We start from the raw sequence: 22908 nt of genomic DNA on the forward strand, positions 1-22908 counted from the left end.
CAGCTCTGAGCGTTTCAACAGGCAAAGACCCCAGCCCTCAGCGCTGAAGAAATGCTAATAGTCCTAAACGGGCTGGAGTTCTCCCGGAATTGTTCAGGTCCCTCCTGAAGGCACGGTGCCAGCTGTCCGTGCTGTGGCTTATTCCTGCTGCTTCCAGGACTGGGTTTCCTGTGCTTTTTGCCCATGTGGTGGGTAGCTGGAGAAAAGGCTCACATCGTCGGCGTCTAATGACGAGGTGGGGGGTGGAATGTAAGTGCCAGGCGTGGGCTGGGTTAATATTGCCGTCTCCATGTGAAGTTCAGTTTAGACCAGCCTCCTTGAACGATCCGCAAGGGGTCATTTGAAAGTAAAACCAGCTCGGTGCTTCAGGCTTGTTTGCGTGTGAAGCAGAACGGGAGGTAAGCGAGGCCTGAGACTTGCAGAAGCACATCCGAGCGGTGCCTGTATTGTCTTCTTGACAAGTACAAACGGCCCAATTTGGAGCTTCGGTGTGTGTTGGAGGAGCAGGGGCTCGTTTGCCAGACTTGATGCTCTTCGGTTCTTTGGGTTTAACTTGATTTAATGGTCAGTATTCTGCTTTGGAGTCCGGGACTGGTGGGGTTGTGCCCCTCCTGCTCCTCTCTTTAAAGCAGGTCTTAGTTGCCGGCGGTACCGATAGCTCAGCATGCTGGGGAGCAGAGTTCTGCAGTGGTTTTTGGGTGGCGGGTAGACCTGTCCTCGGCCTCAAAACGCTGCTAGCGATGAAGCTTAGCGGCTTGTACATTGTCAGAGGCTCGAATGTGGTGCAGTTGGTCCCGAAGGAGCCTGGGTGTCAGTGGCTTGTGAGCAGAGCTGGGAAAGCAGCTGCTCTTCCCGGCTCTCCGGACTGGCACCAGGGTGCAGGAAGGGTTTGATGTTTCTCAGGTAGAAGCTTTACAAGCTTTTTTTAGGATGCTGCTGGTGTCCACGCTGGGTTGTGCTAAAGCAGAGATGGTTTGGGGTAACTCCCTTTGTGGCCAGGTGCTGCTGCCTGAAGGGAAGATAAGGATTTGATCTTCTGCCTTTCCTCAGGATTTGGGGCTGTTCAGCTGGGAAGCAGTGTTGTTTGGGGTTTTTTTTCTGCAAACCTGAAGCGATTGCTGCTGACTTGGATCATTCTGAGATACTGTTCAGAACTCTATGGTGGGTAGTGAGGTGAGCCTTGTGCTCCTCTGCCGTGCATAAGAGGAACTGCTGTGGTTCCTTGTGGTGCCTGCCTGGACTGTGAGCATCTGAGCGTCCCACTTGTCCCTTGGTGTCAAGAGACTGATTTTGGGGTAGAAGGTGTGTACCCTCATTAATCAGATCTCTGCTGGTGTTGTGATGGGCTGGAGAAAAACAGCCAGGAGTGGTGTTCACAGCCCAGCTGGTTTGCTGTGGCTGTCAGCCTGGAGTCCATCCCTGGTCCCTGTGTGTGATGGGCAGTCTGCTCCAGTGTGCTGTGCTGACAAATTACTGACCCGGTTGCTTAACTGCTTCTTTAATGCCATGAATTGGGTTTGAGTGTTGCTAAGACCTAAGCTAATGTGAATATTGGAGGCAGTCCAGGCTTTCCACAATGTGTTGAAAGCTGAGTACTTGCCTATTTGACAAACATACTGGTTCTTTTTTACCAGAAAGAAGATCCTGTGAGGAGCATAAAAGACTGCTGGGATAGCCCGAATGCCCCTGCACTTTCCACTTGCAGCAATGCAGATATTTTCCGCCGAATAAATGCCATGTTGGACAACTCTCTGGATTTCAGTGGAGTCTGCACCACGCCTGTCACAAAAGGCAAATGTGACACCCTGCCAGGTGATGGAGGGGGGCTGCTGGGGTGGGGAGGCATTGGTGGGACCTGGTGAACAGGTGGTGGTGGTGGTGATCCTCAGTGGTGTGGGTGTTGGCATGCTTGGTACCAGGGGGTCTTTGCTTGTGTGCCTGAAATGAGTACCCTGTGAATTCCCTGGCAGGGTGGAGATGCCTGGGAAGGCTTGCTTGCCTCCCTGTGGTGCTGTGGGTTATTGTGGGCAGGATGTGAGTGCTCCCTGCCTGACCTACCAGCTGTTGGTGGGAGTACCTCCAGCAGACTCCTTTAGTCTGCCTCTCCTGGAGGCAGGATTCATCTGCTCCCAAGGTTAGTGAGGCTGAGTTGCTGCATACATTGAAATTGCAAAAGAGTTTTGAAAAACCGCATTTGCTACAGGTCAGCTAACATGCATGTAAGAGCACAGGTGGATGCAGACTTCCCTGCAAAGCAAGCTTGGTGTGATGAAATGAGTGCTGCAAGTGTCTGTTTCCTCCAGGCTGAGGGGAGTGGGCATGTTCTGCTGCCTCAAGACAGAAGTTCTGTGCCAGAGCAGTGTGTTTGGGCTGGTCTTATTTTTATCCAAGTGAAGGACGTGCCTTTGTCCCTTTGCAGCAGCCCAGGTCTGCCAGTAAATGTACCTGTGCCTGATATCCCTTTTGCCAGCACACCTCTGAGCAGCAGTGCTTGTGCCAGGATTTGGGCACTTGAAAGGGATTGCTCTTGCCTCTCCAGCCTCTGAATTACAGGGTCAATAAACACTTCAGCCATTATTGGAAACAAACTGACCCCTCAGGATAGGTCCCCAAACAAAGTGGGAAGTAAAGAGCTGAGCCTCCCCAGCTGATGACCTTGCAGGGTTCCCTGGGCAGAGCCGGTTTCTCTGCAGTCACCTGGAGACAGGGCTGCCTTGGCCTGGTGGGTAATCTGAGTTTAATCAAATGGGTGTGGAAAAAAAGCTCTAAATGAGTGTCTGCACACCGTGTGGGTCTGTTTGATGCCTGTACAGTGCAACTTTGTTCTGGGCAAACAAAATGACTGCTACCAGATGACTTCCAGTGCAGCTTAATCTCCTGGGTATTTGAGGACTTAGCAGTGTGGACCTGGGGCTGATCTGGCCATGTGATCCCATGCTGGCGCTGCAGAAATACCAGGGGAAGTGAATTGTATGCTTGGAGGCCTGGATCCATGGCCAGCATTGCCTGAAACCTGCCTGGTAAAGTGACATTGGAGGCTGTGCTGGCTACTCCTGAGCAATGGTGTAGTGAATATTAACCCATTCAGGTTAGTGGTGCATTGTGCTGAGCTGGTTTGTTGGGTTTTTTTTGGTCCCCTGGCACAGTAGTAGCCAGTGCTGTATCTGTTCTGGATGCACTGGAAGCATAAAGGAGAAATAAATGTAATGCTTTCTTTTATCTCCTTGCATTGGGTTAATGAAAGAGTTGTTTCTGGCTTCCTTGTTGAAATCTTTGCTATAGCCCTTCCTACTCCATTTGGAATGGGAATATTTCATAGACTCTTAGAACATGTTCATGGTGTTTCCTGGTTAAGTTTCAGCTTGCCAAAGTTAACCTGATTTATAAAGGAGGTGTCTCTGCCTGCTAGAGCAGATTGATCATGTGAAGGTGTTGGGTTAGTTCTGGGTTTGTGTCTGGGCTTAAGACCTGGCACAGCAATTTTAACTTGCAGTGCTGTATTCGACTTTGAAAACTCTTCCCTGAGGGATGGGGGTGTTTGCCTGGCACTGAAGTAGGAGTTTTTACTGACCTGCTGCTTGCAAATCTCTGCGTGTTCTGTCATCTACTCTGGTTTTTCCTAGGGATATCTGGAGCAGAGGGTCTTGCTGGTGATGCCTTGTCTGGAAACTCTTGAGTTTCCCAGTGGTGTTAAACTGCTTGTTTCAGGTGATAAGTCCTGTGGAAGACCTCTCATAGGGCAAGTACACTGGCACTGGGGTGTAAAAAAGAGGGCCTTCCTCTAGCAAATGTTATTTTTGCTGCAGGGAAGCCAAAGTTGTGCTTTGGGGACACCCTAAGCAGCTTTTTTTTTTCCTGCTTTGGTAGCTGAAGGCCAGTCTGACCAGTGAGTGCTGGGGAGCAGGGTGGGAGCCCTGCTCAGCAGTAGTTACCCACACAGGAGGGCTTTAGCTTGTGTCAAATCCCTTGTATAGTGACACAAATGCTTACAGTGTTGTGAGGAAAGAATTCCTCAGTTCTCAAAGGATACTGGGCCCTGCTGAGCTGGGCTGGAGGAGGGCTGTCTGGGGACAATAGAAATGTGAAGGTATTGATAAGAGAACAACCTGGACCAGCAGTTATCAGCTCTAAATTCATGGATGAGTCAGCATCTGCCAAAGCATCGGCAGCTCAGAGTTATTGGTCTCCTTGCAATCCCAGCCTTGTTTCCTTAATGTTGGAGCTGGGCCCTCTGGGTAGGTAAGGAGGGCCTGAATGCAGCAGCTCTGCAAGCTTTGTCCTGTCTTTGGAGCTGGAAAGTGCAGGAGCTGCTCCTAATGTTTCATAGGTTGCTAAAGAGAGTCTTCTCCATGAAAAAGCTGGCAATGTCAGCAAAGATGTGAATCCTGGGGCATCTATGATCTATAAATGGGGGAGTTACTTTGGCAGCTGGAGCCTGGCTTGGGTTGTGCAGAAATTCACACCTGATGGCTGTAAGGCTGAGCAGCTGATTGCTAAAATGCAGAATATAGTGCAGGTGTCTGGGCAGGTGGTTAAGCCTGGAACAGGTTTTTGGAGCTGCTTGCCTTGCCCTTGAGTCACTTCTCGGTAGGTGATCAATGGAGCAGAGACCTTCATCTCATGTAGTGTTTTGTCTTTGCTCCAAGTCAAGTCACTTCTGAAGGATTCCTGAGTCTGTGGGGTTTTTACTTGTGCAGGAGCAACTGTTAGACTAGATTATCATGAAATTCCTTGCTTGGGCAGGATTATGAATCTGGAGGTCCACCATGAACGTAGTAGTTATAACAGGTGAAAAGACTGTCTTTTTACAACTTAAACTCTTTAAATGGCAGAGCTTGGGGAAGAGACCTTATTCCAGCAGTAAACGCTTGGACTTTAATCTATTCATGGTCCCTTGAGCTTTTCAGTTGTCATCTTCAGGTCAAACTAAATTTATCCCGGCTTGGACTTGTGTTGAAGAAGCCCCTTTGAGCACTAAGAGGATTACACGTGGTGGAGAAGAGATGGCAGAAGTTCGTGACCTTTCACTAATGCTATTGGGGAAGCACGTGTGGAGACACTTTACTGGGCTACCAGCAAGGCCGTGCTGGGATCAGTTCAGCAGCAGCAGCCTGAGCAATGTGAGAGGACAGGCTGATTCAGCACTCCTGCATGCACACAGGCAGGGTTATCCCCTTCTGGGCAGAGATGGCACTGCTGCTGCAGGTTCAGCTTCTGGGGCTGCTGCTGCAGGTTCAGCTTCTGGGGCTGCTGCTGCAGGTTCAGCTTCTGGGGCTGCTGCTGCAGGTTCAGCTTGTCACGCCTACAGTTGTCTGTGAAGATCAGTTTGCAGCTGATGATAGTCCTTGGTGAGCTTGGTTCCTTGTCAGAGCCAGCTGTGTTGGGATGTCCGGGCTGACCACCCCCCCTGAGGTTTGTGGGTAGCTATTCCAGGAGCTTTCCAAGCACCAGGTTTGGGGTGCAGTGGTGTGGGGAGAGCTGTTATTGTAGAACCTGTCTGGTGGTTTCAGGGACAGGGTCATGGTGCTTCCCAGCTGCTGCATATCTGGCTGCCTCAGTCCTCTCTGGGGAAAGGCAGCCCCTCCTCAGTGCAGGCATTAACCTCTGGCTTTTTGTGTGGTGCTGGAGATGGGAGAGGCAGTGTGGCCTTGACTGAGGCAGGAGTCAGCATCTCCTGATGGTGCTGCTGGAGCAGCTGCCTGTCCTTGAGCAGCTGCTGCACAAGGAATGTGATTTTAAAGCTGTTGCATATGTTTATCACCTCTCTGAATAAGAAAGTAGGCAAGGACAATTCCTTAACTTGGCTGCTGGTTCGTTTTAAAGCTTGCTGCCAGGCTTTAAAGCTGGGCCTTGCTGGGTGCTGCTACATACACCAGCTTTTGAAACTGTAGGCACAACTTGCAGCTTTAGTAGAGCTGGGAGTAAAGCTCCCACGGTAGCTTTTGTATACCTGTGGCTGGTTTCAGCTGAAGGCAGTGCTTTGTTTTAAAAGGAACTTTGAAGACATGTAGGTACCCCAAATGTCCCAGCAACATTGATCTGTCATTCATTAAGCTCTGCTCATTTAACAGCAACAGAGCAGCCATTATTTTGCTCTAACTTGACAATCCATTGTGTGAAGAAATGGGAGATGCTTAAATGACTTTTTCGGATAGGAGAGGCTTCAGGTGCCAAGTTTGGTGTTTTAAGGCTGTTAGTTGTGGCCCATCAGGCTTTAATGACTCTGTGGCTGCTTTATTTAAGGAAAACTGAAGGACAAATGTAAACCCAGACTAGCTGATGACTAAATCGGCTTCCTGTTTGCTCTTAACTGCAGTCAATTAATGACCTATCACTTGTTTAGCCGTCCAAAAAGTGTCTCTGATACTGTAATGTAAATTCCTCTGCTCTTCCTCTGCAGCCCCAAGGAAACATTCCAGACAGTGCTGGATGCAGCTAACCTGATACACATGGTCTTGAATCAGGGAATAAAATGCTCTAGGATGCAGGGCCCCCAAAGGTAGCTCTGCTTACCTGGGGGTACTGAGGCAGAGTAAGACTCTGAACAGGAGCTCACCTGAAGCTGGCAGAACCATTCTGCCTGCCCCAAAGAAACACTGGATGCCACGTACACATCCAGAATAGGGAGATTCCACACCTGTGCCCCAGAAAAAGAGCACACTTACTTCCCTTGGTCTTGTTGGCCTTTGAGGTGTCACACGGCCAGGTTTGTGCCTACACAATCATGATGCTTCTCTCTACTGAAAAGTGCCTCTAGTAACTGGGTTTTGTATCAGAAATGCAGATAGAAGCAGGTCAGTGTTCTGCAGAGCAGGGACTTGGCCTAGAGCTGTTGTATTCTGCCGTGGTCACAGACTGGTGGTGTTCCTGAAGATCCAGCAGTTATGTGATTTGTTCTGAGCTCTGTCACTCAGGTTTTTGGTGCTGTAATTCTGTGACAGTCTCTGTTACTCTTGGAAGAGGGAGGCAGAGCAGCAAGACTGTTGCAGTGTCTCTTCCTTGGTTTCTGAAGTAGCTGCTTGCCAGCTGCTCAAGTGTTTGTGGCTATGGAATAAGGCAGACTCCTTCATCTGGCTGTGAAACAGGTCACACAGCACAAAGTGTATCCACTTCAGGACCTTTTCAGATTACAGGGGAGATGCTTAGTTGTGTTTCAGAAAAACCTCTTGTAACTAGTAGGTTTATGGTGATCAAGTGCTTTGCTAAGTCCCTAATGATCTCCACTGCACTTTGGGAATACAACTGACTCATCTGACAGCTTTCACTTGGGTATTTGTCTTGTGTGCAGAAGGAACTTGAGAGGCTTAATTTTCAGGGATGCAATTCCCAGCCTTTACAGCTGGAGGTGCAGAGAAGTGTGAAAGGCAAAGCAATGCTGCTGCTGGCTGCTGCCTTCCTGTTTGTCTTCTGAAGACTTCTCCCTCTGCCTCTGGCTTCTCCAGGTTTGGTTTGGAAGTTCAGCCTTGGTCAGAGCTCTAGTCCATGGGGTGAATCTGTTTTTGTCAGAGAAGAGAGCTTATAGCTGAGCTGGACTTATCATTCTGCTGCCCTCAATGCTTAGGGCACATTCAAGGAGGGGTTTCATGTGTATTCAGGCTCTGGTGGAAACCAGTGTGTGGGAGCAAAGGGAGAGCTGTCCTGGCTGTGGAGGTGGTAGGAATGGGATCTGACTTGGTTCATGTTTGCTGAACCATTCTGAGAAGACCCAGAGGAAGAAAAACCCTGTTTGCTGGATTCTTAGCTGGCCTTCCCAGATCTGGAAGGCTCAAATATCTGAACCCCTTTGTGGTAGGTTGAAGGACCACCTTTCCAGGCTGATGGCACAGAGATGCTGCTGCTATGGGCTGGGAACTGAATCATGCTCCCTGCTCCCTTAACCCACAACCTGCCTGTGGATCACAGCTTCTGCTGCCAGGCCCTGTGGATCCTTCCCACGCAGGCTTAGGCTGTAATTTCCTAAATATTTTCTTGTTTGAAGTGCCTGGTTGGTGCAGCCATGCTGCATACCAGATCAGGGGAGAGAACCAGGCTTAAAACTAACTCCCTGTGGCTTGGTTTTACCCAGATGAGCTCCCCAACCCAGCTTCCTGTGTGGAAACTCACCTGCCTCAAGTGGTGTGAGTGGGGAGGGTGGGCTGGGGTGGGGACAGGGGCTGGGCCTGTGGGAGCTGTCTTTGCCTGCAGGTGGGAGCTGAGCTCTGGAGATCCTCATCTTCTAGAGCCTTTGGAATGTCTTAAATCCAGGGCTCACAGTTAAAGTGTGGAAAATGCAGTTTTCCATGTGGGCAGTGGTGTGGAACGCTGTCTGGCCTGTGCTGTGGCCTGGCTACAGGGATCTCCTGGGCAGGCCAGGAGGGAGTCACCCAGGAGAGAGACACTTGCTCCAAGGCCAGTGAGGGAGTGTTTTGTTAAGGACTTTGTTCTCATAATGCTGTTGAAATCAAACCCAACAGGCTTGGGAGGCAGGAGCTCAGTCTCTCCCAGACGCTCGGGCACGAGCCCAGCACAGCGCCGCTCCCTCTGCCAGGATGGTTGGCTTCCAGTGGCAACTCCAGGGAAAAATCCAGGTTGGAAGGGCTTGTGCTGGTGGTTGGTGCTTGGAAAAATCTGCAGTAAAGCATTTGGGTTGGGCTGTGTCAAACTGCAAAGTGAAGTTATTTAGTATTTGGTAGGCATTTAGTTATGAATAACTTGAGGTTATGACTCTTAAACTGAATTTTTGTCAGAAATTTAATTCTTCCTGCTCTAGTATTGGATTCGTTTTTTCTGCCTACAACAATTGTTTTGTAACAAATCTCCAGACTCCTGACTTTTAAAAATAACTAGTCCAGAAATCCGTGTAAGTTCTCTTTGTTTTTTTAGTTGATGTTTTGCCTGGATGACCTGTATCTGTCTTTCAGCCTGGCTGGGAGTATTAAAGGGGAAGCAGCTTGGGCTGGTTGTTGGCTTCCGATGGGAAAAGGTCTAATTAAAAACTGCTGGTTATCTGAGTGGATTTTGCTTTGTGCTTCCACAGTTAGAGCTGAAACTGGATTGCAGGGAGTTTGTTTTTAATGTGGATTGAAGTAATCAGAGGGAATCATGGATCTTTTACTTGAATCTGATTTGGTTTGATTAAATGAAACAGTCTATTTCCTGAAAAATGCAGCTAGTTAGGGAAAGCTTGGCTGGATACTGCAGAGTGAGTGCTTCCTGTCACAGATAAATTTGTTCCCTATTTTTCTTATTTTTTCAGTTGTGGGTTTCATCCAAGCTGTTGGGATTCAGGTTTTGCTGTGTGTTAGTACTCTGTGTCCATGCTTTCCAGAAGATGAAGCTTGGTGGGAATTATCTTTTTGAGACCTAGCAAGATCCCTGGTACCCAAAGGGAAGGGAGTCTCCTGCTGCCAGGGATCTGTGCACAGCACTTGTGCCTTTTCATAAAGGCAGGAATGTTACATATTCATATGGACAAGTTATGGTTGCTGTGGGAACTGAGTTGGCTGAGCACTGTGTCTTGATCCTCTCCTCCCTATGTTAGATGTCCAAAACAAGCCATCAAAAAACTATCTGGGAAGAATTGATGCAGTGCAATACCATGCTGGAGATGGTGTGATGCTGTTACAGGTGCTTGGTAGTAATGTGACTGAATTGGCACTACAGCTTGTACTAGTACTACTAGGAGTAGGAAACACCCTGGTGGATTCTATCCTGGTGGAGTGCTGTGGAGGAGGCTGCAGCTGGGAGGAGGGAAGGTGACATGTTGCCAGCAGGTGATGGTTTTAAATGCTCTGATCCTGCCTGTGGTGCCTCAGTCCCCTCCCTGGGGTCTGGGTGTGCTGGTGCTCCCAAACTACCATGGTGTGGAGCAAGGGTCCTGCCTCTGGCAGCAGTGGCCTGTGTCACAGGTAGGCTACCCAGCTGCCACCAGCCTTTGCCTGGGCATCCGAGTGGCATGGGACATGGAAAAGGAGGCCAGGAACGCTGCCGGGATGGCTGGGACTGCACGTGAGGGATAATGTGACAGACTGGAGCGACTGCAGCGCCTGCGGAAGAGCCGGGAGCGGTGTGTGGAGTGAGGTGTACATCTGATGGCACAGTGGGAGGCTGTGGGGGCAGGGGGAGGAGGAGGAGACAGCTGCTGCTGCTTGGGAGTTGGCTTATAAATGCCCTCTGACTCAGATTTCGGGTAGCACAGCTGAGCATCTTGTGGTTTCACCAGCCCCCAGATCCCTGCGTTAAACTGGAATTCTCAGACTATGAACCTGCTGCGTTTCCTTAGGCTGTTGGCACGGGCTTAAACCAAGGCGAGAATCTGCATCTCCAGTACTGTAGGCTTGTGAACACCCTGCAAGGGAGGGGAGGGATGGGAAAGGGGGGACTAGGCGGGCGAAAGGTAAACAGGCCATGAAAAACTCCTGATGTGAAATGGGTCTGCTTGGTCCTCTTCCTCCTGTACCAGTGGGATGTGCCCGCTTGGGCTGGAGCAGGGATGATGGGCTGCTCTCCGGGTAGTGGGGGTTGAAGGTTATCCTTGTTACTCAGGGGTAAACAATGCCGAGTCAGTGAGGCACAGTGGCCAGGCTCAACCAAACAGATTATGCCAGCAGAATTGCGAAGCTTTGCATCGGCTCTGAATCGGAGCCAGCAGTTGGAAGCTGGCCAGGACTAAAGTGTTTTTGGGTTTTGTGGGTGGAGGGAGGCGGGGACAGGAGAGCTGGGTAGCACTAAAACTAACTGTGCTCTGTCGCTGCTGCTCTCGTCGTTGCTGGGGGGATTGCTGCCTCCAGCCTGGTGTCTGCTGTGCCGACGAGCCCTGCTTTGTGCTGCCTGCCTCCCCTGATTTACTGGAACTGCTCCTCTTTCCTCCTGCTACCGTCTTGTCTGTCAGGGGAAATCTTCTCCTTTCTTCTTACCTTTATTTTGTAAGAGCTGATGCAGTTCTCTTGCATGGCAGAGTGACGTCACTGTCAGCACAGTAAGCATCAGCAGCCTGGTCACATGCTGACCCAGTCAGTAATGCAGACGGGATAGGAAGGTGGAGGGGCCGAGGGGGGTGGGGGGCTGGATTCTGGACATATGGTAGCCCTCCCTTTTGGGGTGCAACTGCTGGTTGCAGGAGCTGTGGCTTCAGAGCGACACGAGACCTGGCTTGGGGCTTAATGCTTTGGAAAACTCCTGCTTTAAAAAGAAAAAAGCAGCCCTGAACTCTCAAGCTTCTGTTTGTTCTCCATCCGAGCAGACATCCAGGACTCTGAAGAAGCAGTGGCAAGCAGGATGCTCTTCCCTACGTCCACGCAAGAGTCTTCCCGTGGCCTCCCAGACACCAACGATCTGTGCCTTGGCCTGCAGTCTCTCAACCTGACAGGGTGGGACAGACCCTGGAGCACCCAGGACTCTGACACTGCAGCACAAACCAGCACACAGTCCGGTGAGTCTGCTGACACATGCAGCAACAGTTGTTGGATTGTGTGTGTGTTTTTGGCTGGTTTCGAGCTAACGTGGAGCGATGTGCTTGTGTAACAGGGCGCTGGCGGCGGCTAATGGGGGCTTCTCAAGCCGTGCTGCTTGTGTAATGTGACAGCTGAGTTGGGGAGGCTGTGGCTGCCTGTGCCACAGCCCCCTCTGCTCTGCTGTCAGCTCACTGCAGATGAGAAGTGCCCGGGGTTGTTTTGCTCAGAGCTGTAACGCTGCTGGAGGAATAACCTCACCAGGAGAGGAGAAATCCTCTTGCTGTGTTTGGAAGGAGTGGGTGGGGGGTGTGGTGTCAGGAGGCTGAACACGCTGGGTAGGAGTGAGGCTGAACTTCGCTCCAGCAGCCTGAGGAAATCCCTGGTGGCAGGGAGCTCTGCAGGTGGGGAGGGGTGTGCTTGCAGAGGGTCCCCCCCGTGCCCGATTGCCGAAGTCCCGGCAGCCTCACTTGCCCAACTCTGCTGTGGGGTGTGGTACAGCCAGCACCCAACAACTTCAGCCAGGTTGGGGCTGGGTGGGAGACTTGGAGGGATCCTTCTCCACTCCCACACTCAACTAGAAATAGCGGGCTGTGCCTGGCAGTGGGCTGCAGGAGATGCAGTGGAACGGCTTCTTGTTTTAACTCTTCTGGTCCAGCGCAAACCTACGTGATGGGCAGGGTGTGGGCTTGCAGCCACGCGCTGCTGGCTGGTGTGCCCTTCCCCCTTGATCCTCTCCCCGTCTGCTTTTGCAGCTGGGATCGGCTGGGGGATTCCAGGCATGCTGGGTGCCCCCCCTGGAGTCATGTGGGGTCCAGTTAACTGTTTGAGACACCGGCCTTCCCTGTAAAATCCCAGGAGGAAGGAGTGCTGCATGCACAAACTTAATGCATCCTGTCAGCCTGGTGTTGGAGCAGAGGGGTAAAACAGGGGAGAGTTCACTTGCTAGCCTTTGAGGCATGTAAAAACCAGTTTCACAAACAGTGTGTTCGTTTAAGTATCAGTCTGTGGAAAGATCTAGTGCTTTGGCAGAGTTTGTACAAGTACAGCCTGGTTGCTACAGAAACTCATCCCTTTATAGCAGCATGCTGCTGCTTTGTTAAAAGGGGAGTGCATCGCTGCGCAGACTTGGGTGACACGGAGGCCCCAGGCATGGAGCTGGTGCTGACAGGAGTACAGATAGCTTCTTGGGTGGGGGAGCTGGGCAGTGGGGCTTGCCTGTGTACATGTTTGGAGGGGCAAGGGGGTGCTGTCCTGAGCATAGGAAGAGCTTATGGGACACAGCCCTGAGTTGCTGCATGAGTTGTAAAAGAGCAAAAAAAAGTACTAGTGGGGTAGCAGAGTTTGAACAGCTCAATCTGCACAGCTCATTTGAGTTTCTGCATTTAATTTCCACAAGACTTGGCATGTGGGGCCTGGCATGGGCACTTGAGGTCTGCCTGCAGCCCAGCTGTGGTAGCTTTATTAAGCTTTGCTCTGCTCCAGTGAGCAAACCTCCACATGGTCCTGTGGGCTTCCCCTAATGAACCAGGGAATACCACACACTCCTGCCTGTACTTTCATTGCCAGCTGAGACCTCGAAGGAGGAAGGAGAAACAAGTTGTTAGTGTACAGTGGGCCAGCCAGGTGCCTCAGAGCTCTGCTCTGATCCCCTTCTGGCTGTTGGCAGACTGGAGCCCTGCTGTTCCCTGTGTCACAGGGTCTTTAATGGATGAAGAGCACACTTGGAGCAGGTGACATCCCCTGGAGTGACCCTGCTGCTCGCGGCCCTGGCACTGGGCTCGGCGCACAGCGCGCTGCGGAACGGGGCTGTCACACACGGGGCAGCCGCTCGGTGCGGATGTCCCAGCTCCACCTGCTCCTCTGGAGCCATCTCCAGAGCTCTCTTGGCCAGCTTCCTGCCAGCCTGCCTTGGCAGAGGTGTGGATGTCTCCGCAGTGCTCCGGCAGGCAGGCGAGCAGTGCTGGCACGAGCCCGGGGCGGGCTCTGCGCCTCGGAGCTTGGGTGGTGGGGCTGGCATGGCCATGCTGCTGGTGGGAATTTACTGCTAAGGGGGTGGAAGGGCTGCAGGTTTCAGGAGAGAGATTGAGTTGGAGAGGATTTGAAGGTGCTCTGGTGACCTCTCTGCTCACAGAGGGTGTATCTGGTGTCAGGTGCCCCCACTAACTGCAGTGCTTTGTGCTGGAGCTCCTGCCTGCCGCAGAGGCCTGGATAGAGCTGTGGAAAGGATCCTGCCTCAAGTACAGTGCTGCGCTCTGATGTTCTGTGCCCACCGGGTGGTTGTGACAAGTGTGGTAACATCTGGTGAAAGATGGCACCCAGTGCTGTCTGAAGAGGCCTATTTCTTCACTTCTGACTCCTGGTATTCCTATTAGTGCACAGAGAGGGAGTTGGTGGGGTGTAAGACCTGCCCAAGTGCAGCTGTACTGCTTGTACAGAGCAGCCTCTGGCCTTCAGTGGCTGTGCAGAGCGTCCAGTGCCCCGTGGCTGGCAGTGTTGTGATCCTGAGACAGTGTTCTCCTTCTCCCACACTCCCTTTGGCAGGCCAGCAGCAGCTGGGCCAGGAGTGCTTCATGGTCTGGGCTGCTGTTACTCTGCTGCTCTGAGAGCTGTGGGGATGGTACATGCTGGCTGGGGAGGTGAAAGGCTGGTCCTGTGCACAGCTTTGTATTGCTTCAGCCACCCACCCTCCCATCTCTGTGGGGCCTTAGGCCTTCCTCAGGGCCCTGGAGGAGTGGCAGTGGAGCTCCTTGGGAGCAGAGGGCTTGTAGTTCAGAAGCGTTTCCTGAAAGGTTGTGGAACACTCTGGGTGACAGAAAAGTGTCCCATGTCTGAAAGCTCTGTGGGTCTGAGGAGCTGGCAGATGCTGGTGCTTCCAGGTGGCCTGTCCATGCAGTGATGGGAAGAGGGAGGATATGCAGGGGATGTTGCTGTGTCTGAGTGCTGCTGAGGCCTGGCAGGGCTGGGATCTCCATGGGGGTGTCCTGCAGGCAGGTGAGGCTGCGGCAGTGCTGGCATGGGGGAGGGCTGGCACTGCCAAGCAAACTGTTGTGCTGCTGGCACCCAAGCGCTTGGAAGGTTCCAGCAGTGACTCAGCTGTGCGGACCCACGGAGAGGTGGCTGGAAGGGTGGAAATGCAACAAAATAGCGAACAATCAGGCTAAAAATATTGCTGATGTGGTCCCCTGCAGTGCTGTGCCTGAGTACTGATGAGCTGGGACCTCTTCTCCTCTGTCTGGTCCCTGCCAGCACAAGCTTCCTCAGCTTGGGAGGGACCTTTGGCTGCAAAGCCGCCTGGTGTCACCTTGTGCTCCCAGGGCGTTGTCACCACACAGCTTGGTGCAGTAGGAGCACATGCCAGCTGATTGGAGGCTGGAGAACAGCGGGGCTGCTTCTTATGCCCCAGTCCTGCTGACATCCCCTGTTCCCAAAAGGCTGCTGAGCCCCTTGTGCCCAGACAGGGTTATTTGTGAGGAGTTTTCTTTCTGCACCAGGCCTGTAATGCACAGAGGGCGTGAGCTGAGCTCTGGGGAGCGTGCCAGAGGCACTGCTGGTGCTTGGAGAGGCTCTCTGGAGGCAGTGGCTGCTGCAGGCTCGAGCTGCTGGCACTTCCTGGCTGTAGGATTGAACTGCTGTCTCACAGCCGGCAGTGTCTCAAACCCTCTGCTGCCACTAGATCTGTCAGGCTGGAAATACTTCAGCAAGTCCCAGCAACCTGCTCTGTGACCTGGGGAGGGACTTGTGCAGGAAGCTGGCCTTTAACACTTGCAGTCCTGCCATTCTGTGTTTCTTGAGGCTGTGTTTCCCTGTCTTTAGCCTCTGAGTAGGCAGGAAGGTGTGCTGGGATCTCTGAGTTCAGAGGCAAGGAGGGGTTAAGAGGCAGCAAGGTGGGACTGCCCTTGATGATATCCTTTACCTTCACTGCCCTGTTTCTCAAGGGGTGCAGGCAAATGGGGTCTTGATCCAGTTTTTGTCTGGAGAGCAGCAGTGCACAGCAGATCCATGTGCAGATTTTGGGTCTCCCTGCCTGGCTTTCAGCCTGCGTGCCAGCTGCTCGGTCTGGCTGGTCTGTCCTGCCCTACATTGGGAGCTGTCCCTATGTGGGACAGCAGACTTGCCCACAGGGAAATCATCCTAAAACCAGTCTGTTAACACTAAGTTTGCAATGCTAACCTGGGAGTGTTTTTAGCAGGATCAGGTCCTCTGGAGAGGATGTTGGGCGCTCAAGGTAAGGTCTTCCTGCTGGCATCTGATGGAGCACCTTGCTGCATCTGCCTCTCTGCTTGTTGTGTGACCCTAAAGCTGCTGGTGCAGCAACAGACTTGAGCTTTTCCTTGGATTTGCTCTTGAGACTGCAGCTCCAGCCTCATCTGTGCCCTCTGCGGGGTGGCTGCTGCTGTCTCATTCTCCAGCCTGCACGGTTGCAGCTCCCGTCGCTCTGGTTCTGGGGAAACGGCCCATGGTAGGAAAATGCTGCTGAATCTTTCCAGCCCTTGGCTCTTCTGCTTCCCAGAGCACAGCAGCTCATTTTTGCAATAAGCTTGCTTATCTGTAGTTGCTTAAACTCTGCCAGGCTGGAGCTGCGGGCAGTCTGTTGTGTGTTGCCTGGCAGATAGCGAGGCCTCAGAGCACCAATCTCTCTGAAGTCTTCAAGGCAAAGCCCCATCTGAAAGATGAAAGAAAAGACCTGTTGCACAGGAAGAACAGTTGTTGTCATGGACTCCTTGCCTTTCTTCTTGATAACAGCAGGAGGGATTCATAAGCTGCTCCCCGAGGTCAGGCTGTTTTCAGAGTGTCCTCAAATGCTGTGTGTGGTGGAGGGCACCTGGGCCCCCCAGGGGAGAGTTGTTGCTCAGCCTGGGGTGGCTGTTTATAAATCCAGCACGGCAATAACTGGCTTTCCTCAAGCTGCTGGTTTGAGTGGTTGGGTGCAGAGCTTGGGGCAGAGGATTTGGGTCTCCAGTTCTCCATCTGTTTAATTTGCTGCTTGGCTAACCCATGCCAAGCTCCATAGAGCTCTCCTTTGTGCATGTCCAGCTCTCTCCCTGCTGTTTTTCCTGCTGTCTTTTGGACAAGTGGCTTCAGCTGTCCTAGGTGTGTCCTCAGCTCCTGTGTATTCTAGCTTGGCTGTGTGTAAATCCTTCTCCTTATGCTAGAGGAAGAGGGCAGAGGTGCATCCTGATGGAGAGCTCAGTGTCTGGACAACACTAGGCTGGCATCAGAATATCTGAGGAGGATTTTTCCTGCTCTGTAATGAAAGGGCTGCTTGGGGTGAAGGGGGAGAGCACTTCACCTGGGTGATACTTACTTCCATTTAAGCCCAAGTATGCCCAGGAAACTCAGTGAAATGTTCCTTTGTCTTGCTGGGATGAGGAGGGAATGGCAACTCCTGCTGACCCTGGACCTATGCTTGGTTCAGGAAAATAGGTATCCAGAGTTTTGGTGGTGGTCCTGAATTACATGTTCTTGGTATGGTTTGTTCCCATGAAAGGAGGAACAGACTTTCCCAGCAGCCTGGCTCTTTGGGAGCAGCTTGCTGGTGTTCAGAGTGTAGTAATGGAAGCAGAGATGTGGTGTTGCTTTCTGTGTGAAGGTTGTGGATGAAAACAGTATAAAGGCACAAAGCTGGGAGCTGGTTTGGCTCTCTGGGTCTCCTGCTCAGTGCTGGTATTCCAGGAATACCTGAGACAGCTTTACTAAGAGCTTGTCCCATGCCATCCTAGTGCTTGTAGCAATCTTCTAAGGACTTACTTGATGTGGGTACTTAATGGGCACTTGTTTCTTGAATGTGTTTCCCTAAGAGCTGCTCATGCTCAGTGGTCTGATTCCTCAGTGCTGGGGAGTGGGAAGCACTTAAAAGCTGCACACTGCTCATGTGGCAGCAGTATTTGATCCTTAACAGAATAAAATATGTATCAAATAAGTAAAAGAAGTATCAAACCTCAGCTTGCAATTGGTTTCTAAAGGAAGTTGCTCTCAGTCCAACTCTTAAAGCTTCCATTTGAGCAGCTTCTCCTAAAACAGATTTATTTTTATCTGCGCTGATGCTGTAAAACAGAAGATGCAAATAGAGGAGTAACTGGAACAGGAACCCAACCAGCATCTCTGCTTGTATCCAGCCAGACCTGAAGTGGGTCAGGGCAGCTCCAGTCCTATGCTGGAGGCAGCTTGTGTGGGAGCAGGCATGTACCACCCAAAACCCTCCCCTTGGCTTCTGCCAGGGAGGGGTGTTTGATTGTGGCCTCTGGAGCAGCCCTGTGGCACTGTTCAGTGGTGATTTGGAGAACATTTCTCTTGGCTCACTCTGGAATCAAGCCTTAAAAGGCACATTCCCTTCCAGGGAGAGCATTGGAGCTGCTGTTTGGTGGGTCTGAACTGCCCCAGGTGATTCATGGCTTAGTCTTTGCTGTGATTGATATGGAGGTAGCAGCAGGGAGAGTGGTTTAGTGTGTGCAAGCCCTGGCCTGGAGTAGGATTCATCCCCAAAATTGCATCAGTCAAATGAGAGAAGAGGTTTTCCTCCAGCCCTTGCACTGCTGCATGTCTAAGCAGTGGCTGTGAGGGTTCCTTGCTGGGCAGAACTGGCTCACAAGGCTGTGCTGCAGCTCCATCAGGAGCATGGGAGCTTTCTAGAAGAGATCTTGAAGGTGTTTTTGACTCAGTGCCTTTACTGCAAACTCTACAGCACGTGCTGACAAGAGTGTTTCCACATGGAGCTGAGTAGGGAACAGCTTTTGGATGTGCTCTCCCAGTGTGTGTGCCTGTAGCAGAGGCTGTGGGCCCTCTGCAGTGCTCTTGGCAGGCTGGGGTTTTTAGGGCAGCTCCAGGTGGAAGGTTGAGGTTATCCAGTCCAGCTCTTGCTCAGAGCAGGGTAGGAAAGCTGCTGGAGGGTGGCAGAAATCATGTAGCCCAAGGGGGCTCCAGAAATGAATTCTGCCTCTGTGCCCACAAAAACAATCTCTTAAGTGGGTACCTCCCCTGAGCTGGCTCAGGAATGATCCCCTTCCAAAGGATGCTGCAGTCCCTGAGCTGTCACTGCACAGAGGCTGAGTGGTGCTGCTGTAGGGCTGGGGCACTGGGCAAGGCATCTCCAGCCAGGGTTGCACCTTCTGTCCCCATCTGCAGGCTCAGTGCCCTGTGCCTGGTCCCTTAGGTGATGGCAAAACAGCTGAATCACAGGTGCTGTCTGTGCTGCTGCCAGCACAGAGGCTGCTCTCGGGCACAGCAGCTGGTGCCACACATGAGATGGCCATGGGGACATCCCTGCTTGCCCCTCTGCCTGGTTTTCTCCCCAGGAATGTGGAGGGGAAGGTGAAGCAAACTCCCCAGCTGTGATGCTAATGGGTGCAGATTTCTGGAAGGCACCTGGGAGCCTGCATCACTGGTGGGGTTTGGGAGTGCCAGTCTGGCAGTGGCTTTATGCCAGCTGAAGGCCTCAGTGAGGCTTGTGTGCCATTTCCCAAGGAAAATTGAGTTTGGGACTTAAGTCTGTCTTTTTTTTCAGTTGTTTTTCCTTCACTGCAGCCTGCAGAGGGGTCTGGCCAGCACCTTGCCCCCTTCCAGAGAGTCCCCCTTCTAAAGGTGTATCCTGGCCTTGACACCCCCAAACTGTGATGCAGCTGAGGATGAGTCACTCACCCTTGTTATCATGTCAGGTAACACACACAGCACAGTTTGCACCCTAGATGTTGCAGCAGATAATTGAGAGGAGTTTGGTACTTAAATATAGAAGTGTTTGTTCTTGAGGCTTGCAAAGCTGAAGCTTGTTGTGCAGAATTTGACCTGAATATGTTGGCTTTTAAATCTCTCTGGGACTGATACATGTTAAAACCTGCTGTATTTCAGTGTTCTGATCTTTTTAAAGACAACTGTGGTTGTGGCAGCCTGCTTAGTGAATGCAATTACCTGGGCACTTGTAATCCTGAATTGCATTTTAGCTGTCTTTTCTGATTTTTATATTTACCTTGGGCAGCTGTTTTCTCTTCCTAGAAACACACAGGAGTAGATTCCCTGCCTCAGGAAGCTGTGAGCCTTGTTGTCAGCCAGGCCCTGCTCTCAGTGCCAGCAGAGGACCAGTGCTCTCAGATGTTAATGCAATAATCTTCTACTTGTTCCCAGTTATGCTGCTGTTTCCATTTTTCAGGGCAAGTGACTTACCATGTTGGTGTCAGAACCAAGAATAGACCTCAGGTGTCCTGACTCTAATTCTGTGGTTCAGCTGTGGGATCATGCTGCCTTTTTTTATTCCCCTGCCCCCTTCTTAGCAAACCAGAAATAGCTGCCAGTATATCTTCAGTTTTTCTTTGCCCCAAATGAAGAATCTGTGAGGGCAGAGGTTCCTCTTTTGTAGTTCAAGAAAAAATTGGCTGTGCTGTAGGTCATACTTAGATGGTGTTTGCTGCTGCTTTGATTACACCTGCAGTTCTGGGAGCTGCTTTTCTCTAGAGCTGGTAGTTGCTCAAGATTACTGGGGCTTCTGTGGTGATACAGCTTGGAGAGGACAGTGTGCCTTGGACTTTGCATGGCTCCTCTAAGACCAGCACTGTTTTTTCAGTGGAGCAATGGGAATGTAATGGAAGTTGGAGGATTTGAGCTGGGCAGATCCTCTGGATGTGTCCAGTGTGCTGCTCAGGCTCTAAGGACACAGTTCCCTCCACCTCTGGGCCTTATCCCATGGCTGCTCCACTTAAGAGGAAGAAATTCTTGTGCCACTGCTCTTGCTGCAGCTTTTCCTCGGCTTTTTTGTGCCCCTGTGAGAATTTGGTAAACAGGGAGAATCCAGTGTCTGCCTTCCCTGTGCCAAGCAAAGCCTGTCCCTGTCCTGTGTGCTCCAGCCCCACATCTGCCACTGCAGCTGCTGCTGGCCAAGTTTCACTCAATGTTCCTGTGCAGGCTCCTTGCAGGCAGCTCCAGGTCCCACTGCTGCAGGTGAGAAGTGCTGAAATTTAGGATTAGACTCAAGTGTTGGTCACCCCTTCCCTGCCATGAGCTTTGAGCTGTTTGGTGCTGGTGTGTGTGAGGGCAAGCTGCTCGCCCTGGCAGCTTGTCTGGCTGTGTCACTGCTGAACCACAGCTGTAGGACCTGGTTGAGGTGCCCATTTGCTTTTCAGACATGCAAATGTTTCTCTTGCCACGGAGTTTCTCAGTGTCTGTAGGAGGTGCTGCTTTTTGGCTGACTAAAACATTCAGCTTGCTCCCACCCCACCAGGGCAGAGCTTGGCTGGGTGGTAAAAACTGCAGACAAGCTGTTTTTCTGGAATTGCAGCAGGCTATTGTTTAGGACATGAGCTTTTTTTTTTTTTTAACTTTACAGGCTTATTTGATGCATGACAAAAGAAAGTGCACTGTATTCAGTCTCCAGGGCCTCAGTCACACTGCTTCTCTCCTCTGCTGCCCTGCCCCAAATGTGTATATGGTGCTGCAGCCTCTGGGCATGGCAGGTGTCACCAAAACATGGCTCTTCCTCCTGGTAGAGAGCATTCCTGTTCTGTGGGGAGATCCAGGCAGAAAGGTGGACTTGCAGCCTGTGTAGTAGTTGGTGGATGCAGGGGAAGGTGTTAACAGCCTTGCCATCCTTCTTGTGCTGAGTAATCTGTGAGCAGATAAACTCCTGGAGATGGCAATGTCCATCTTGCTGGAGGTGCCAGGCTGCAGAGGTGGCCTAGCTCAAGCCTTGTCAGACAAGTCCTGGACTCTTCAAAGTAGGCTTTCTCAGCCCTGCAGTGAGTTTCTAAAGGCTGGAACACCTCTCCAGAGCATTACTTCTGAAAGTGTGTGTGCTCCTCTGGCCCTGGGGCTGTGTGCAGCTGCCTGTGCTCAGTCTGTGGGTGCCAGACCCAGCTGGCAGCTCAGGGCCTGGGCCTGGCACACTGTTCCTGCAGCAGGAGGTCCTTGGCCCACTCTCCATGTGTCTCCAGGACCCTGTGGCAAGTGTTGTTCTCAGCCATGAGGGAGCTCCCACTGATGTTCTGAGTGTGGAGAAAGAACTTTAGTGCAAGGACCTGGGCAGCTGCTGGATAAGAGAGATTTTTGTTCTGGGCAAGACTCAGTTTCTGGATAATTTGATTAAACTGATGCACCAAGGAGTGAAAAGTGGCAGCACTGATCTTGTATGCTGGTGGCTGGGTGGGCTCCCACAGAGCTGAGCTGAGGCATTTTGTTCAAAGGGCACTGTGGAGGTGGCTGAGGTTCTGGTCAGCTCTGTCCATCAGGCATAAACTCAGGGGATGCTGCATGTGAAATGTCTGGATGTGGCACTTGGTGCTCTGGTCTAGCTGGCAAAGTGGTGATTGGTCAAAGGTTAAACTCTATATTGGAGGTATTTTTCAACCTTAAATGATCCTGTTGCTCTTAAGGTGTTATCCAAGGCAATAAACTGTCATTTGTCATCAGCTTAGTGGTTATTTTCCCAGAGCCCTTCTTTCCCTGAGCTGCCACCACCAGCAATCCTTGGGGCTCATCTTTATATTCATGTCTTACAGAATGGGCATGGGCAGAGCTGCTGGGAAGGTCTACATATCAAATGGCTGCAAATTACAGTGTACAGAGAAGAACTGTGTGCTCCAAGGTCCTGGGCAGGTGCTTAAATTGCATGTCTTAACTGGTGGATGGAACAGTAAAAGCTGTTCTTAGTGCTTGGATTAGACATCTTGCTGTTGGGACACTTTGCCAAAGTGTGCTCTGAATTGCAGCTTGTGCTGGTGGAGTGATCTGTGTGTTAGTGTAAACTCACATTCAGTGGGCTAGTTCAGTGGTTGGTAGTGGGATTTAAAGGATAATTTGGGGTGCTCTGCAGGTAGAGATGACCTCAGGAGTTGAAACCAGCACTGTGGGCTCATTGCTTGTTTCTGTCAGGTGTGTGGCTCAGGTATGATGGGTCTGAGAGTCTTGAGTGTGCTCCCCTGGGCTTCCTTAGGGCCCCTGGGTTGATGCAGGAATAATGGTGTCTCCAAACAGCAGTTACTAGGGAAAGCTCAGCTAAGGAAGAGAAGAAGCAGTTTGAAAAACTTTCTTTCTCCAGGGAGTGGCCTGTGTGGCCAGGACCTGGCAGTGCCCTGTGGTGTCAGGGCTGTTCCACAGAGCCCAGAGGTGCCCGTGCTGGGCTGGCACACCCGGAGATGGAGCAGAGCTGCCTGTGTCAGGCATTGGAGCTGCAGCAGTGAGTCAAAAGTCAGTGCCCAGATTCTATTAAAAGCTCCTTTTCTGCTGTCCCCTGCAGAGGAGCATTGCTGTGTGCTCCCTTGCTGCATTGAGGAGAGGCAGGAGAAGTTCCAAGAAGCTCTTGGTGTGTGAGTGGTGAATGGGAATCACATTGACCCCTGAGTTAAAGTTTCCCCTCTAGGTGTGAAAAATACTTCTTTGCACTCATGTTCTTTCTTGCCCTGAGTAGTTCCATGATACTTGCTTTTTCACTTTGGGACTTTAAGGGATGCTCTTAACTCCAGGAATTGCTGATGCATCTTGCATGTGTGTTGGGAAT

The 22908-nt window shown here is 51.5% G+C and overlaps 1 protein-coding gene across 5 annotated transcripts in view; it reads left to right on the forward strand.

The window, feature by feature from the left end:
• Positions 1 to 1682: 1682 nt before the first annotated feature.
• The window catches only part of CPEB1 (cytoplasmic polyadenylation element binding protein 1), a 32627-nt gene continuing 11401 nt past the window's right edge, over positions 1683 to 22908 (forward strand). The window contains exons 1-2 of one of the 5 annotated variants that reach the window (XM_071441962.1): positions 1683 to 1812; positions 11222 to 11410. In XM_071441962.1, coding sequence (XP_071298063.1) covers positions 1737 to 1812; positions 11222 to 11410 — 265 coding nt within the window. In that variant the 5' untranslated portion in view covers positions 1683 to 1736. Of the gene's footprint in view, positions 1813 to 10174; positions 10287 to 10675; positions 10958 to 11221; positions 11411 to 22908 lie in introns of those variants that run through there. The other 4 variants (XM_071441966.1, XM_071441967.1, XM_071441964.1 and 1 more) reach the window with 4 other exon arrangements.

Source organism: Agelaius tricolor, unplaced genomic scaffold (genome assembly GCF_023055355.1).
Source record: "Agelaius tricolor isolate 1412-34295 unplaced genomic scaffold, bAgeTri1.0.p SCAF_16, whole genome shotgun sequence".
Lineage (NCBI taxonomy): Eukaryota > Metazoa > Chordata > Aves > Passeriformes > Icteridae > Agelaius > Agelaius tricolor.